This window comes from Mytilus galloprovincialis, chromosome 14 (assembly GCF_965363235.1).
Source record: "Mytilus galloprovincialis chromosome 14, xbMytGall1.hap1.1, whole genome shotgun sequence".
In the NCBI taxonomy this organism is placed as follows: domain Eukaryota; kingdom Metazoa; phylum Mollusca; class Bivalvia; order Mytilida; family Mytilidae; genus Mytilus; species Mytilus galloprovincialis.
In genome coordinates, this window is record NC_134851.1 from 46,456,564 (window position 1) to 46,475,074 (window position 18,511).

The 18,511-nt window shown below is 33.1% G+C and overlaps 1 protein-coding gene across 1 annotated transcript; it reads right to left on the bottom strand.

Annotated features, from left to right (window-relative positions):
* Positions 1–3,220: 3,220 nt before the first annotated feature.
* Positions 3,221–13,542, bottom strand: LOC143059202 (transcription factor Sp3-like). Its single transcript, XM_076232689.1, has 7 exons — positions 13,365–13,542; positions 11,561–13,256; positions 10,531–10,726; positions 9,919–10,011; positions 8,840–8,940; positions 6,575–6,694; positions 3,221–5,832 (listed from the first exon to the last, which is right to left on the bottom strand). The coding sequence occupies exons 1-7, from the start codon at positions 13,425–13,427 to the stop codon at positions 5,681–5,683; spliced, it is 2,421 nt and encodes an 806-aa protein (XP_076088804.1). The 5' UTR covers positions 13,428–13,542; the 3' UTR covers positions 3,221–5,680.
* Between the last annotated feature and the right edge of the window lie 4,969 nt (positions 13,543–18,511).

Below are 18,511 nucleotides of genomic sequence, written 5' to 3' on the forward strand. Positions count from 1 at the left end.
TCTTAGAGCCTAGTATGTCGCTCACATGGGTTTATTTTAATTTTCATCGTTAAGGATAAGAATGTAATCCATATAAACGATTGGTAGGTTGTTGGTATTTAACGCCACATTCAGCATAATTGGTCATACAGTGGTCGTCATTTGTTTTATATTGGTGGAGGAGGTTGGAGTGCCCAGAGACAACTACAGACCTTAGGCCGGAAAACTGAGTGACAATCCTAGTCAACTTGCAGAGTCCGAATTTACACATGATAAATCAAATATTTAGACTAATCGGTCACCAAGACATTTTTGACAATTTTGTTCATTTTGTATTGCTGATATTTTGTTTTCTATGTTATTCCCAAAATAAAAATGTGTAAAAAATGTAATTTCTGAATTCAGATTATTTGGTCTTTGTTACCAACTAATATCTAGAGGTCTTCTTCACATGTCTTGTTGATCATTTTGCACTTAATTTTCTATAATTTTGTCCAACACATAAAAATGATATATATAAATATCGTCTTTAGGGCAATAACTCATACTGGAGGAAATATGCAGTTTCGGCAATGTTGACAATTGTGTCGATCTTGCCCTGCTCATCAATTTTCTTAATCTTATTCTATTAAAGTTTCCTTGAAAAAATGATTAAACAAGAATGTGTCCAAAGTACACGAATGCCTCACTCGCACTATCATTTTCCATGTTCAATGGACCGTGAAATTGGATAAAAAATATAATTAGGCATGAAAATTAGAAAGATAATATCATAGGGAACATGTGTACGAAGTTTCAAATTGATTGGACTTCAACTTCATCAAAACTACCTTGACCAAAAACTTTAACCTGAAACATGCACTTTCATTTTCTATGTTCAGTGGACCGTGAAATTGGGGTCAAAAGTTTAATTTGGCTTTAAAATTAGAAAGATCATATTATAAGGAACATGTGTACTAAGTTTCAAGTTGATTGGACTTCAACTTCATCAAAAACTACCTTGACCAAAAACTTTAACCTGAAGCGGGACAGACGGACGAACGAATGAACGAACAGACAGACAGACAGACAGACAGACGGACGAACGGACGCACAGACCAGAAAACATAATGCCCCTCTACTATCGTAGGTGGGGCATAAAAATAATCATTTAATGACAAAAAGACCTTAAAGGAGTAGAATGCTATTACCACTATGGTGACCTATTTGTATGTAGCTAGTCTTACTGATTTGTTTTCCATCTACTCGATTTTTTTGTAAAAAATGTAAGCAAATGTTTACGTGAAATAACTCATACAAGTAGTCAACCCATGATTTCTGTCATATAAATACATTTGTAGATCTTGTATAGCTGCGGAACCGTAGCTCACAGGTCCTTATGTTATTTTTTGACTTTTTGCGGACCATATAACATAAGGACCTATGAGCTATGGTTTTTGCGGACCATATAAATGGTCCGCAAAAAGTAAAAAAAATAACATAAGGACCTATGAGCGACGGTTCCGCAGCTAGATCATGTACTGCTATTTATTTCTATTGTCTTTTATGGTTTTCAAGATTAGCAAAAACGTCAAATATTGTTAAAAAAATAATTCAAGGGAGCTTAAATAGAGTCGACTGACAATTTCAGCTATGTTGACAAATTGTACACCTAGTAGCCTATCTTATCATTTTTGGTAGTTAAAATTTCTTGATCTATTATTTTCCCTAGATAACAGAAAGTTGGTAAATATCATCTTTAAACTCATGGGCCATTTGACAGTTTTTTTTTAGTAAATGAACAGTATGTTGAATTCAACAAATTTTCTGAATATTTCTGTAGCTGTCAGATTTTTCTGTATATGAAGTGGTTTTCAAGATAGTAGACAAATTTTTAATAATGGTTAACGTTGTGCATTTTATAGTCACATTTAGATGTCCTTTGAAAGTCAATACTGAGAAGGGCATTAACTTTAATGGCAACCTGAAAATTTGGATATTTTCCATCCATTATCAATTAGAAAGCTTGAGAGAATCAACACTGTGGTGTTAAAAATGATACATTGTAACATTTAGAAGAACCTTTTTAAGCTAGATGTACCATATTCATTGGATAGCAAGCTCCTCACCCATTTTTTAAACTAGATACCATAATGATTATTGTGGCCAGTAGTTTGCAGCATTCTATGAGCTTGCAAAAACTGTAGGTATCAGAAAGTTTAAGAGTAAGAAACTATATATATTTATAATTCATTTCAACTTTCCAATTTGGTAAAATGTTCAGGCACAAGAGCATTCATATGATCTGGCATGTGGGCATATGGAGATGAGTCTGATAAGAAACCTTGACCATTTTGTCTTCAGGTATGACTAATATACATATTCAAACAGGAAGAAACAAGACAGGAATGTCTAGTTCAATATTATAGGTACTGCTGATCCTTCCAGGGCACCAGAGTTAACCCTTGGGATTTTGTAGAGTTTGTGTGTTTTCTGTGTACTTGTAGTGTTGTGACTTGATGTTTCTCCGTTTGTCCTTTTTTGTTTTCGCCATGATGATGTCTGTTTAAGAATTATGTCTTTGTTTTCCATCCATGTTAATTATCTTCTCCTTCCCTATTATTCTAGATCTTTTTGTCTTTTATCAATTATTAGGCATTCTAAAAACTTGATTAAGGTTTGGCTAGCTATAAAACCAGGTTTAATCCACCATTTTCTAAATATGGGAATGCCTGTACCAAGTTAGGAATATAACAGTTGTTTTCCATTCTTTTGATTTTGCCATTTCATAAGGGACTTTCTGTTTTGAATTTTCCTTGGAATTCAGTATTTTCACTTTTATACCTTGCACTGATAAAAGGTGTCAATGTTATAACAAATAAATCTCTAAAATAACAAAATAAATCTAGTGGAGACAATCCAGTTTTCAACAAAAGACTGTCGTCTAAAAATGTGTCAATAGATATAGGAAGATGTGGTATGAGTGCCAATGCGACAACTCTCCATCCAAGTCACAATTCATAAAAGTAAACCATTATAAGTCAAGGTACGACCTTCAATAACAGAGCCTTGGCTCACACCAAACAGTATATATAAAGGTCCCCAAAAATTATTAGTGTAAAACCATTCAAACAGGAAAACCAACGGTCTAATCTATATAAAAACGAGAAACGAGAATGAACTACATAACAGACGACAACTACAATGTCTACTTTCGTAAACCTTGTCTGCCAGTCTGATGGCAATTAAAATCAACAATGTATTTAATTATTTTTTTTATATAAAAATTGAATAGCATCAATTTACTTCATTAACAGTAACAACACAATAACAATAAAAATTTTAAACATAACATTTACATGTACAAATTTGTCTGTATTTTACCCTTATTATTTCAAAATATCTTTTTTGCTTGTTAAAGTTTTAATATTTTGGAAAAACAAAAATCTCCAAACCATGTATTGAAAATATTGAAAATATGCTTCTGCTGAAAATTGTTCTTTTCAGGAGAGAGTGATGATGCTCCTAGACATTTAAAACATCTGAATTAAAATTTACAGTTTTTCCTTGTGTTTATTTGAAAACCTCTCCCTTCAGAAAATTTCTTCATGTACGGACGAGAGAAGATGTCTTTGAAAATTCTGTACTTAAAAAAAAATATTTAACCATCAATATTGCAGACTCTTCAAGGGCTGTATAGAGAGATCGTTAAAAACTTCTATCATCACCATCAATAGGTTTCTTGGTTTTTAAAAATATACAATTTATAGTCAAAAAATTGTTTGTTTACACAATAAACATCAACAAATCAATATCTTATAAATGACACATTCAGAATTTTTTAAACATTAAAAATTCAGACATATTTTTTTCACAGAAAACAATGATATAATTTCTTAATGAAAACATCTCTTTTAAGGGTAATTTCTAGAGGTTGGTATTCCATGGGTTTCTTGATGGTTTAATTTTTCAAAATGTGTAACTTACAATTAAATTTAATTTTTAGACATTCAAACTAGATTTCAATAACAACATCAGGTGGGGATTTCTGATCTATAAATACATCAGGTGGGAAATTCTTTGTTATGAATGAGAATGTTAATGTTCTGATAGACAGCTGTAACAAACAAGAGGCTGTCAGAGTGACAGCAAATCAGATTTTCCACAAGAGTGTAACCCTGAACAGTTGAAAATCTGTTTAAAACTTCAATTGTTTCAACCATGCCAATAATTGAAATCATTTACTATTGCATATTTACACTCTGTCTATTTTGTGTCATTAAATGGTATATATATACATTTGTGATAAAGAGTAATCAAGACGTATCTTTGGTCGCTACAGTAGTTTTTGTATCACAAAAAAATTGCTGAAAGAAATGTAGATCATATGAACTGTTGTGAGTATTTCAATCTTACACTTGATGTGGATTTTGTCATTTATAGTTGTCTGATGAAAATGGTGAGACAGCAGCTTAATTTAGAAATTGCAATGTATCTACTGGTTTAAACATTTTCATAATGGATTTACAAAAAACATTTTTACATTTAAAAAAATAATCACACATGTTAAAAAAAACATGTACATAATCATGATATTTTTTTTCTTCGTTCAGCTCATAAAAATAATGCGATATTTACTATACATTTTTATAAAAAACAATTTCTGAACTTCCAATACTTAAATGACAATGCCCTCCTATTAAAGAACATAATTTTCTATAACAAATACCTTTGCCACAGAATAAAAAATTCGCACAGAGCAATTGAAAATTCATTCTGTATGACAATCTTGTTTTTTAGCCAACTTATGGGGAACAAAATATATTGTAGTTTGCATACATATCAACTTAAAATTTAAACTTTCAAGCAGTTAATAGGTAATAATTTTACTTTCTGCTTGTTGGGTATTGTAGAAAAAAGTAAAACTTTTAGAAGATTAAATTTTTTAAGAAATGCAAAATTTGTGATTAAAGGGAGATAACCCAATTTTGTTAATTTACATAATTTCACTTAATATCATATTTTCATACATTTATCTTGAAAGCAGTATCTCATTTTTAAGTGTTACATGAGGTTTTTCTCTCTCTCAAAAACTGCAAACACTTATAAAAGAGTTTTATTTTCAAAAAGAAAACCTACTTAATTAAGATTTCAAGGGAAAATATTTGTGTGTCTCAAAAAGTAATAGTAGACACAAAACAAGCATTACTAAAATGTCTATCTACAGAATTTCAGGAAAATAAATGACCTCAAACCATACTTTTATAACTACATATGAACTATTGCTTTCTAATTAAACATGATCTCATTTAAAAAAAATAGTTTAAATGTACACAATTTTTTTTCTGCTAATAATACATAATTTCAATATCAAATGGCAAAATATGGCATTATTGTTCTATTTTGTTCTTCTTTACATAATGTACTTCTAAACTAGTTATCTCATGTATTCCTTTCTTGCACTGAATCAAATGCATCTTTAAACAGACAAGAAACAATTTTTTTTCTGCAACAACTGTTTCCATGCCTCTGTCATATTTTACAGATAACAACCTTGCTAACGCTAGTCAACTTGGAACTATGAGGTTGAACAGTCATCTTGATTTCATATCACTGACACAGAGTACGCACAGTTCTTGACAATTCTACTCAGAGCAAGATGAGTCCGTGTGCCATCTTAACTAAGATAATTAAGATAATGACTCAGAATATGAAAATATTCTCAACCCGTTTGAGGTTGTACTATAACAGTTACTGTGCCTTCTTCACTTTCTACTAAAACCGTCTCATGTTCTTCTATGCTTGTATTATTTTCTTCTGAATGTTCTTCTCCTTCCATGTCAACTCCTTCACCAACTTCCACTGCCATGGAGTCTAAGGGAGACAATAAATAATGGATTACTTCCCTTATCACAATTTAATTCTTAATAAAAAAAAAAATGTTCACAGTAGGTAAAAGAATTTCAACAAATTGGTTGATCACACTTCTATTTTACAGGACTGATGGGAGTTTAAACAAAAATGTAAATATGCCCGATTAACCAATAAATAAATTCCATTGAAAGATATTAAACAAAAAGTTAATGACTCTCCTACCACATGCACAACTTATTTGACAAAAACTTTTAATGCTGAAAAACTTCAATTCATCCTTTTAAATATGAATCATTTAGCAAATTTTTCAACTGGATCATTTCTAAATTTCTTTACAAGACTTTTTTAAATTCAAAGTTTGCATGTTTCTATTTTTTATTTTTTCAAAACTGGTTCTGAAGCATCCAATTGAGTGACAGATGTTTAAAGAAGTATAATTAATTCTTTAATAAAATATTTGCAATCAATTACTGACTCCTATATTCTTGTGCAAAAAAGTGGCAAAAGTTACCATCATAAACACTAATCTGTAATAATGTAGATTAGTTTATTTTTTCGTGAGTACAAATTTTCTTATATTGAAGAATAAGAATATTTAATGAATATCTAAATTTAGTTGTTTAGTAAAATTTTGCATTCAATCTGAATTCTATGTTGGACATTTAAATTTGTGGTTTCTCTATATCAACCCTATCAGTTGTTTACTTCAAAGGTATTTTTAAATTCACTGTATTAGACTTACCACCATCTATAGCTGCACCTTTTGTTCCTCTGTTGTTAAAATGTGTTTTTCTGTGTTTTGACAAATGGTCACTTCTCATAAATCTCTTGTGACATTCTTTACATTCAAATCTTTTCTCGCCTAAAATACATACAAATTCATATTAGGCCTTTTTTTTTTAATTAGTTGGTTTACGGATCCGCCGACCCGATTTTGTTTAAAAGTGAAATAAAATTAAAATTTTGATTTCGTGTTGTTTTTTATTCCGCCGACCCGATTTTTCGAGTGCTGTGAATAAAAAAATCCGAGGCGTTCCAAAACGTTTTGTCTGTGTCAATAAAGCGTTTGTAGTGAACGGCGTATTTTGAAAAGCTTCGAAATGACGCAGACGAATTCAAAAACCCAACGAGGGAGGACCATGGAGTCTGACGGCTTCATCTACTTTCAGTTGAATATTAACTTTGATGGTCAACGTACTGAGAGCACTTTTATCAAATGCAAACCTAAGCAAACAATCGGCGATGCCATATTCGACAATATGGCTGATGAAAATGTTGCCATTGTCAAGGTACAAACATTGATCTCAACTTTTTATTTCTTTGCCACCATTTCCACTTTTCAGCGAACGGGATTCATGCATAATTTAGATGCTAACAAATTTCTTGTCTGTACAAAATATGTGTTTTAGTCAAACTTTGGTACATTGCTATTTCTTCATCAGCATGATAGGATCATGAACACAGTTGATTATCAAACATTTCATAAATCAAAGAAATTTGTTTATGTCAAGTATATTGTCCTCAAAAGATTTTTGGGTCAAACATGCACATATATTCATACGTGAAGACCACGTGCACCTTAAATGTGATGGTATTGTGTTCACCTGGAGAGTGAGAGATCTTGGGTTTGAACCTTGACCCGGTCAAATCAAAGACTTAAAAATTGGTATCTGCTGCTTCTTCGCCAAGCACGCTGCAATTGCAATTATTAAAGGAGTCAGAATAATGTGTTTGGGTAAGGTAACATATCTTTGGGGGAACTGTTACCTTGTGAGCTACCACATTTAAATTCTGGCTCAGTGTGTCAGTTTAGCATTTCATTTCTCATTTATATCATATTCTCATCCTAATTATGCATCTGATTAGCCACTAGACATTAAACAACAATTGACCATCCATCCATCAAATGCAAAGCATATCAAGATAAGAGCTAAACTATTTCTCCTCCTCAACCCCTGTAATGTCATGAATGAACAGCATTTTTTTTTTTTTTTTTCCTCCAACTCAAATTTTTCAGAACAGTTATACGTGAACAAAAAAAAAATCTAAGATTGCTATTTTATTTTTATTTTTTTTACCTCCTCCGACCCTAACCTTTGACACTAGTTGTCCGTAAACCAACTAATTAAAAAAAAAAGGCCTTATAGTTAATAAATGTAGCAACAAGTTAAACAAATTTTTGTACGTCTCCAATACTCCAATTGGTCTATTGCGAATATTTACTCTTCAATTTGGTATATTTTTTTGTACTTCATTTGGCTTTATCTTTTTTTTATTCCAGCATTACTGATGAGTTTTTAGTAGATGAAACAAGCCTTTACCTACAAAATGGTAAATTTGATGAGTTTGATTTGCAAATAGATAATAAGGGATTTAAAGAGACATATCTGTCTTGAAAATTTGCCAGATTGCTTAATATTTGCATAAAATATCGGTGATTTCAGTCGGTCATTTGTTGAGTGTTCCACCCAGCAATATTATTTTTTTCATTTTGGAGTGTGCCATGCTTTTACAGGTCTCTGCATAATAATCATTATTTTATTCCATTTTCTATAGCTTAGTGTCAAACCATGAGCTAAGTTGTTTTTCATGGCTTTAAATGTGTCAAACCATGAGCTAAGTTGTTTTTCATGGCTTTAAATGTGTCAAACCATGAGCTACGTTGTTTTTCATGGCTTTAAATGTGTCAAACCATGAGCTAAGTTGTTTTTCATGGCTTTAAATGTGTCAAATCATGAGCTAAGTTGCTTTTCATGGCTTTAAATGTGTCAAACCATGAGCTAAGTTATTTTTCATGGCTTTAAATGTGTCAAACCATGAGCTTAGTTGATTTTCATGGCTTTAAGTATGTTTAAAGTTGCATGTGATGCATGAATGTTTAAATATAAACTCAATTTTATTTTGTGTTTATAAAATCTAAGTTAAGATGAATTGTTACCACTAACCCAAACCTCTTACAGAAAGGAACATAAACATTATTGTAATCTTTTCAAATATCAATACAAACCTGTGTGTGTTCTTCTATGTCGCTGTAATTCATCAGAACGTGTAAATCTTTTATTGCAAAATAACCAGTTACAAACAAAAGGTCTTTCTCCTGTATGCCACCTGAAATTCAAAGTTACATTATTACTTTCTTAGAAGAGTAAAATCAGTAACATTTGTTTAATGTTTCAGGTCAATGTAAATTGAAAATAATAACAGTCTTCACGTCGAGTGGCAGCCCAGGCTGGTAATATTGCTCTCGGGCCTGTAAAAATCAGACCTACAGGCCAACAGAATCTAACTAAAAATTTTCAAAAATTGAGCTGCAGGCCTTTAGATTTAGCAGTTCAGCGTGAAGGCTGTAATAACACAAACAGACATTAGTAAGAAAGGTTTATTTGCATCATTAAAGTTTAATTACATGCATGCCTAGTTGATGTACAGTGCATGCCAAATAACTAATCAAACTACCACTTTAGAGTAAAGATTGCTTTCAAACAATGAATTGTAATATTAATCTGAGTTAGAGTTATCTTCCACTGTACATGTACATGACCTATTTTTTTAACAGATTCATATGATTTTCAATTTAAGTTAAAATAAAATGTTCTAGACAAGTATGGTAATTCAAGTACACATCTAATTGTAACTTCAATTTCTAAGGATTGATCACTTCACTGCACTCTTTTGTGTGGACTTTAAAAGGGAGTCTTGTATATGTCAAGTACCAGAGAGCCATATCTCTTGCATGTTAAAGACACCCTTGTAGATTTCGAAAAAGAGCAGGCTAATGCCGCTACAAGGCAGCACTCGCACCCGCAAAGTGGAAAGGGATTAATATAAGTTGTAATAACTTGTTTCCCAATCCACTATAAATAAATATGTTTAAATTAAAATAGGTTTTATAGAATATATCAAATCAATTTATGCTTTCAATTTTTGAATATTTTCTTAAAGTTTGGATAAAATCGAAAAATAAATCAGAATTTACAAAAAAATACCTGTTATGTATGTGTGGATGTTATCATACATAAAATCAACCTTTCAACATATCTTAACAAGTATTTAGTTGAATTCTGATCAAAGCTAAATAAAATATACCGTAAATGAGCTCGGAGATGTGATGTCTTTCCATAAACTTTGTTACAGCCAGGTATATGACAAATATGTTGTTTCTTTTTGTTTTCACCCGTCCTGAAAAAGACAAAATTCAAATGTACATTAACAATGATGAAATAAAAAGAAAACATGTAGACTAATTCTTTAACTATAGGCCATCATCACAAGAATAAAACAGGTTTGCCACATAAATATTACTGAACTTTCAACTGGCATCTGATTGAAAATTAAAAAAAAATTGTCTAAATATTGTACAAATATCGCGATGAGTATGTCTGCAGATTGCATATTAACAATTTTTTTAGTCTGTCCCAAGCCAGGAACATGTGATCTATATGTACTTGTTTTTTGCTTATTGTTTTGTACATGTACATAAATGTACATTTAATTAATCAGGCCGTTGAATTTCTAGTTGGATTTGTTTTATCAAGCGAGATCCTTTTTATAGTTAAATATGTGTATTGTTCATTTTTTAATGCCTTACTCTAAAACAGTGATCTTAAGTTGCATGTCATTCAATCTCTGGTAGAATTTGTCCCAATGACAAACATACCACATCTTCTTATATTAACAAAGCTTAGCCTTGTATCCTACCTTCCTTCATTGTCTTTACAGTTAGGACAGGTACAAGCTACCCTCCGTAACCGTCTGCCAGGTGTGCCACTGTCTTGTATGATTTGTTCTCCTTTGTATTGTGGGCTAAGGGAGGTAACTTGGTTTGTCTGTGTGGTAGGAACTATCTGCCATTTAGTTGGGTCATTGGGATCTTGTTGTATTGTAGTTGGCTGACCTAAAAATATATAGCAAATTTTATACATGTTCAAATACTATTCAATTTTTGAGTTGAGAAATTTTGCTGTTTAAAATAAAGCATGTAACATGTACAAAATGATATAGCTAGAAGTGATGTAAACATATATTTAGACTTATTGGAACAACTTTCAACTAAAAATTACATTTTGTAACATAAGTCAAGTAAGTATTTCTTACATGTATCTTTAAATAACACTTCTTTTTTGTTAGCAGTTAAACATGGTTAAGCTGTACAAAATATTGGGACATATTTATCAGTAGTTATTTATTATTTTATAAACATGATAAAAGTTCACTGATTAAAATATTTGTATTATTTTATAAAAGTTTACTAATTAAAATATCTAAATCAAATGTATCACCTTTTTTTGTGCAGTGAAGATGTACTGAGCATAATGAGCCATGCTGCATTGATGTTACAAAAATGTACTATGCCTTACATACATAGAATCAAACTTGCGTTTAGAGCCAAATATATGCATGATATAAAACATTGTACAGTGTACAGATTAAACTTTAAAAGTAATTTTCTCTTTTTTCTTTAATATGTCTTTAATTTGTACAATACGTTTTGATTAAAACTTTTAAAGTGAGTGTTGGTTTTATTTCAATGTGTAGATGTTTGCTGATGACAGATATTGGACAGACACATGTATTATGTACATGTAATAAGAAAATCATATTAGTAAATTTTTTAACAGACTATTTTCATCAGATTAAAGAAATCTTTGACATATTGCCTAATCACTATGAAAAAAGTCTATTGACAAAATTCCACTATAAATAATGACTATTCATGTTAAAATCTTACCTATAAGCTGTGAGGCGTTCACTTGTTGGTTCCCAGCTTGTTGTAGATTGATGTTGGTAACAGTTGCAGGGAAGGACTGAGGACTGGTTTGCTGTTGGTTGGTCTGATTTGACATAGCTAATGTGCCTTGTGGTGTCAACGTGACAGTTCCTAAATTCTGTGGAAAATTTGTACCCGTTGCAATTAACTGTCCTGAAGGTGTCAACTGAAAACCCTGGATGCCACTGTTCTGCACAGTTTGAAAGTTTTGCATATTCTGCAAAGCTTGTAAATTTGGAACTTGTATTGTCTGAACTCCTTGTTGACGAATATTCGCAATATTTAAAGCATTGAGCCATGGATTGAGAACTTGGTTCTGTCCATTTAACTGAACTCCTCCAACAGACTGGTTGGGCATTTGAATTGTAGCAAATTGTTGCGGCGTCATTATATTTTGAACATTTGATTGTTGTTGTTGTGATGATGCAACAGAAACTGTGTTTGTTGTTGAACCATTTGCTTGTGTTCCTGAACCCAAAATGAAGCTTTGCCCACTATTACCATTAGATACAGGTATAAGCTGTCCAGTTGCTGTATTTAGAACAAGCGAGGGCAGCTGTGATAAAATATTTGGTGTCAAATTTTGCCCTGGTGTCAATATTGTTTGTCCAGCAGCATTCTGCTGAACAGCTTGTAAAATTTGTTGATGTTGTTGGTTTGCTGGTTGTGAATTTACCACAGTTGCAGCCTGTTGTTGTGTTGAAGGTTTAGTATCCACTTCTGATGGAGCTCTTGTTACTGAAGCAATATTTGGGTTAGCTTGGATTTCTATATATTGTGGTTGTTGTTGTTGCTGCTGAATTTGTATTGATTGCGCACTGGTTGTTGCTGAAGAAACAGAAGTCTGTGCTTGTCCCGCTTGTGTTGTCATGCCTCCATCGGACGTAGTAAACTGTTGCCCTAGTTGTTGCTGTTGAAATGCTGATACAGGAATACCCTGAACTGGAATTTGAACTGTCTGCATTACGGTTTGGCCATTAGCAGTTGACATGGGTATCTGTATGAAATTTGGAACGTTTGCCACTTGAAATTGATTTTGCGGCTGTTGCACTTGTAAGGCCTGTAATATATTATTATTTTGTCGGACGCCAGACATACCTTGAACATTTCCCAAGTTAACAATATTACCACCTAAGTTTAAAACATTGCCAAGGTTAGGTATCCCTTGTGCACCTGCACGAATTATTTGCCCTGATGGTGTGGCGAATAAAGTTTGTTGCTGTTGTTGATTTCCTGCAATTATCTGACCGTTATTACCAGATGCCATTGAAGACGGAATAAGAATTGCTTCTTGACCGTCAACGTTGATCGTTTGAAACGGCTGTACGACATTGTATGACAGATTTCCCCCAGGGCCTGCTGTCGCTATTATCTGTGGCTGATTTGAGTTCACTGACTGTTGAACGAATTGACCTCCGCCCAATGATGAAAGGGGAATTCCAAAAGTTTGTTTACCACTCGAATCGACTACGGCACCGGCCGGAAGTTGTACCCAGCTGGGAACAACAACATCGCCACTCCCATTTCCATTAGCCCCAATGACTCGAACCTGCTGTTGAGCACCATTTTGACTCTGTCCCTCCTCTTGATTATGTGGGGGAGCTCCAATCTTACTGCATGTTGCTGCTAGGAGAGCCAAAGGGGATGGCTGTGTTTCCTGAAACGAGGCGGGGTCACAGATTAGGGGTGTGCATCACAATGGCCACCGCGAAGTTTTTTCGTCAATATGAACCGAAATTTGATTAAAAAAATAATTTTCACTTACTTGCGTTGCTCCACCTGGAACAACATAGTCCTGGTTATTTTTCTTAGATGCTGTCGAGGTCATTAAGACTGTTTATTTTCTTAAAATAGCAAATACACAATTTTTTACAAACAAAAAATGGGCAGTCAACAAAGAAAGCAAGGTGCCCCTGTACTGTGGCTTCCTTCCAAGCCGAATATTTTTGTATATTAAGACGCGTTATGATTTAGACAGTTTCATTGTTTTCTTTTTTATAGAAGTTCATGATTTTCAATTATTTAATATTTTTCTTAATTTACAAAGATATTTAAATGCGTTATTTATTAATTTTTAGACGTTTGTCTGTAGAACTACATTTTATATCGGATTAAATAATCAATACAATAGATGGTAAACCGGTGTCTGGCGTGGTATGAGAGCTTTGATTGACAGCTAGGCGTTGTAAGGGGCACGTGTTAATGTCTACTTTATCGACAACATCAAAGGAACTGTAATTTCCATCAGTGTAGAGGTACATAAGGGGTAATTAGAAATGTTTTGTAAAAGAAAGGCTAAAATGAACGATTAATATGAAATAACAACGGTTATTATGACATGCCTAATTTGATCTCTCAAGTAAGTTTTGATATTTTAATACTGAAATCTTTCTTTGTCAGTCAACATGATTTATAGTGCAGATTTTTTACTTATGTTTTATGGTGGGTTTTTTTTCATAACAATTTTTTGGTAAATAGTTGAATCTGTTTCCTTTACAGACTTCTTTTGCTCATCTAAATAAAACAAAGAACAACGTGACAAAACCAATTTCTTTTTACTTAGACAGGGCGGGACTTCTGCTCCCTGCATTATCCCCCTGGATCCGCCCATGGAATGCGGACGATTTAAATTGAAGTGGAATCGCCCACATTGAGAATAGTAAACAATCTATAGCCTTGCCCACATTATAATTTGAAAAAAAAACGTAGTTTGTTTATTATACATGGGATGACAATTAGACATTTGAACTGGCGTTGTACAACTTGATGATTGGTGTGAAAGCTTGGGACATGGACCCCCCTTTTTACCTTTTTTGTTTGTGTTTAAATTTTCCATCGGGAATCGGGCTAGTGGTGTAGCATATATAAACAACTTTTTTTTTAGGGAAAGGATTCTTTAAATACGACGAAAATAAGTATAAATACTTTATACTATAAACAGTTTAAAAAATTAAAAATACCCCCCCCCCCCCATTAAAAAAACCCCAAAAGACTAGTAAAAAAGGGGGGTCTATGTCTAAAGAGACCGTGATAAGCTTTGAATGGAAATAAGGTATTAGGAAAATATGTGTATATGCGACATGTTTCGAACAAACTGATAAATTGAAAATAAACAGTACAAGCAGCTGACAAAAATAATATCTATACGATGCACAAGTAATTTAACATGTTTAAGCCTCCCAACGGTGGGTACTATTAACATAAGAGTAAAAATAGAGAATTGAAATGGGGAATATGTCAAAGATACAACAACTCGACCAAAGAGCAGACAACAGCTGAAGGCCACCATTGGGTCTTCAATGCAGCCGCAATCCCGCACCTGGAGGTGGTCCTCAGCTGGCCCCTTAGTAAATAAAATTGTGTACTAGTTCAGTGAAAATGGACGTAAACTAAACTCCAAAACATATAAAAAAAATAAAATTAGAAAGACTAACAAAGGCCAGAGGCTTCTGACTTAGGACAGGCGCAAAAATGCGGCGGGTTAAACCGATGTATTATGAGATCTCAACCCTCCCCTATGCCCCTAGCCAATGTAGAATAAAGAAACACATAGCAATACGCACAGTAAATCTCAGTTTAAAAGAAGTCCGAGTCCGATGTAAGAATAGGTAACAAAAGAAACTGAACAAAATGACAATTATACACAAATTAACAAAGGACTACTATAGAAGTTACAGACCTCAATTAAACTGATTGAAAGAATATGTCGTCATCATATGAAAATTAAGTACAATCCCGTTAGGGGTTTAGTATCATATATTTACAAAATATATGTGAAGAACATGACCCGTATCATGCCAACAACTCGGTTTAGAATAAATGTGTCTATTTCCGATGCAAAGACCCTATGAGTGATTCAGTATTGATACCAAAATATGCAATACTTAATGACCTGACGACAGTATCGTAACTATATCTTTCTGAATAAATCTTTTAAAGTTTTGGTTAGCTTTTGAGGTGAATGCCGACATTTCAAGTTGTGCTTTGTAAAGAATATTACCATTAAATATTGGATGTGAAATACCTGAACGTATAAGATGTCTTAGATATACAGGTTAATTGCACCATTGATAATATGTATTGCACCAGAGACTATACATACACAACTGATGCGGATCTAGGATTTTGAAAAATCCGGCCATGCATTTACCCTAATTTGTAACTTCATAAGGGGGGGGGGGTCCCTATTTGCCCCCTAAATGGAGAGCCGTGGTGTAGTGGTTGGTACATCGGACTTCTAACACAAAGGTTCCTGGTTCGATCCCCGTTCCAGGGAGAATATTTCAGGGACTGAATGTTCGGCTCTCCCAAACGAGGATAGTCCGTCGGAAGGGGACGATAAATGGCTGGGCCGTGTTAAGAGAGAGCCATATCTCTTGCACGTAAAAGACACCCTTGTAGATTTCTAAAAAAGAGCAGGCTATAATGCCACTACAAGGCAGCACTCGCACCCACAAAGTGGAAAGGGATTGATATAAGTTGCAATAACTTGTTTCCCAATCCACTATAAATAAATATGTTTAAACTAAACTAGACCCCTTAATCCACCTCACTATAGTCGTTTTAGCTAAAATGTGATAATTTTTCACATTCGACTATACTGTTAACGTACAATTGGACCTCATTATTGGTATAGTTTACTTGCACTGATTGTGAAAGAAGACCCCAAAAATGACTAATGTAAAACCATTCAAACAGGAAAACCGACAGTCTGAAATTGAGAATGTAAATTGGGAATGTGTCAAAGAGACAACAACCCGACCATAGAACAGACAACAGCAGAAGGTCAACAATAGGTCTTCAATTCAGCGATAAACTCCCTCACCCGGTGGCGTCCTTCAGCTGGCCCCTAAACAAATGTATATACTAGTTCAGTGATAATCGACGTCATACTAAACTCCAAATTATACACAAGAAACTAAAATTAAAAATCATACAAGACTAACAAAGGCCAGAGGCTCCTGACTTGGGACAGGCGCAAAATTGCGGCGGGGTTAAACATGTTTTTTTGAGATCTCAACCCTCCCCCTATACCTCTTGCCAATGTAGAAAAGTAAACGCATATCGATACGCACAGTAAAATTCAGTTCAAGAGATGTCCTAGTCCGATGTCAGAAGAGGTAACAAAAGAAAATAAACAAAATGACAATAATACATAAATAACAACAGACTACTAACAGTTACTGACATGCCAGCTTCAGACCTCAATTACACTGATTGAAAGATTATGTCTTCATCATAGGAATATCAGTCTAATCTATATACAAAAAAAAAAAGAGAAACGAGAAACACTTATGAACCACATCAACAAACTATACAACCACTGCATGAAATCAGGTTCCTGACTTAGGACAGATGCAAACAAATGCAGCGGGTTTTCACGTTTTAATAGGTACCAACCTTCAACCTTACATGAAACAATAGTGTAGGGTCTGGATCAATTTCTATATTCTTTAATTTTCAGGTAATTTTTCTCTATTTTTTACACTGACTTTTTGCCCATTATTCTCTTTTCCTTATATTTTAGCAGCTCGATCAATATTCCCTATTCTTCATTTTGTTGGTCCATATTTCTCTATTCTTGATGTTAATTTTTTTACCATTATTCTGTATTCTGTTAAGCCCCATCAACACACTCGAGTGGGCACAGGAATTATTTGATATATGAAATAAACTTCAAATGTATAGTTCGAAGAATAAAATGTAATACAATTCTAGTATATTTCATGTACTAGTATATAACAAACAAACAAAAAGAGTAAAATTTAATGTCATTTTCCATTTTCGGATGTAAACATTCGACATGAAAATAACATCTACAACTCCAGATCTAGATTTACACAATTAAATAGAATTCAACTAAATAAGTAATACATCAAAGCAAGTAGATGGGGCCATAGATGTATAAACCAAGGGCTGATTTTATAGATTCAAAATTAATCTGTGAAAATCAGAAAAAAAAATGTATATATGCCTATTCTAGCTAGCCAATATGATTAGCATAGTTACAGTCAATGCTCTATGTGCTTTTTATGTTGCAAACAATTTTACTCTTTTTTTTTTGTGTTTTTACATCATACGATAAGTGTTTAAGATGCTTTATAGAACTATCGGTTTTAAAAGCTCTTTAGAGCTTATGTTTGTAATTGCATTGCATATACCGACTCTAAATAAAGCTTTATGTCTTATGTTTTAAGTCTTATGTAAGAAGGAAGTATATATGATATCTTAAATTTTTACTGACACAATGGAATCACTTATGGACTGATTGACATGTTTAAATGTTTGATTAAATGTTAAAATTGCTCGTAACAAGTAAAGATTAGCATTGTTACTTGAATGCAGTTTGCACAACGAGAATATGCCTCAAGGATATACGAAAATTATAAAGTATCTTCCACTGATGAAACAAAGATTTGTAGTTTCCGCTTAAGGGCCTCAAAGGTCATACATTTTTGACATGACAATAACATTAAAGAATAATTCGATATTATAGCCGATTCCATTGAGTGTGTAGGCAAAGGTAATATCTTTGGTTAGCTTGCTTGCTAGCTGAACCGTGAAGTCATTATAAGGTTAGGTAAAAGAGTAGACTAGTCCGACAGATAACCAATCTATCTGTCTGTAGGACTAGGCTACTTCGAAAGGAGGGTAATATACTTTACATAATAATAACTTAAGGAATAAGCTAGCAAGCAAGCTTATCAATAAAATTACCTTTGCCTACACACTCAATGGAATCGACTGTAAAAGATGATATCATTTAACATTCAATAAAAGGAAGTTCATAACCTTTTTTCTAAGATTCTAAGCGAATATTCCCCAAAATAGCTGATGATAATAAATTATAATACACTATGCAATTGTGGCTATGATATATAATGTATGTGAAATTACATATCGTCGCTGGGC

What these genes read in the sequence shown, in the direction of transcription:
- LOC143059202 (XM_076232689.1), bottom strand. Translation starts at nt 13,427, where the DNA reads ATGACCTCGACAGCATCTAAGAAAAATAACCAGGACTATGTTGTTCCA. An exon ending in TGTAAAGACAATGAAGGAAG is followed by an intron (nt 10,012 to 10,530) that starts GTAGGATACAAG and finishes TGTCTTTTTCAG; the next exon opens with GACGGGTGAAAACAAAAAGA. An exon ending in ACATAGAAGAACACACACAG is followed by an intron (nt 6,695 to 8,839) that starts GTTTGTATTGAT and finishes TATGTATTTTAG; the next exon opens with GCGAGAAAAGATTTGAATGT.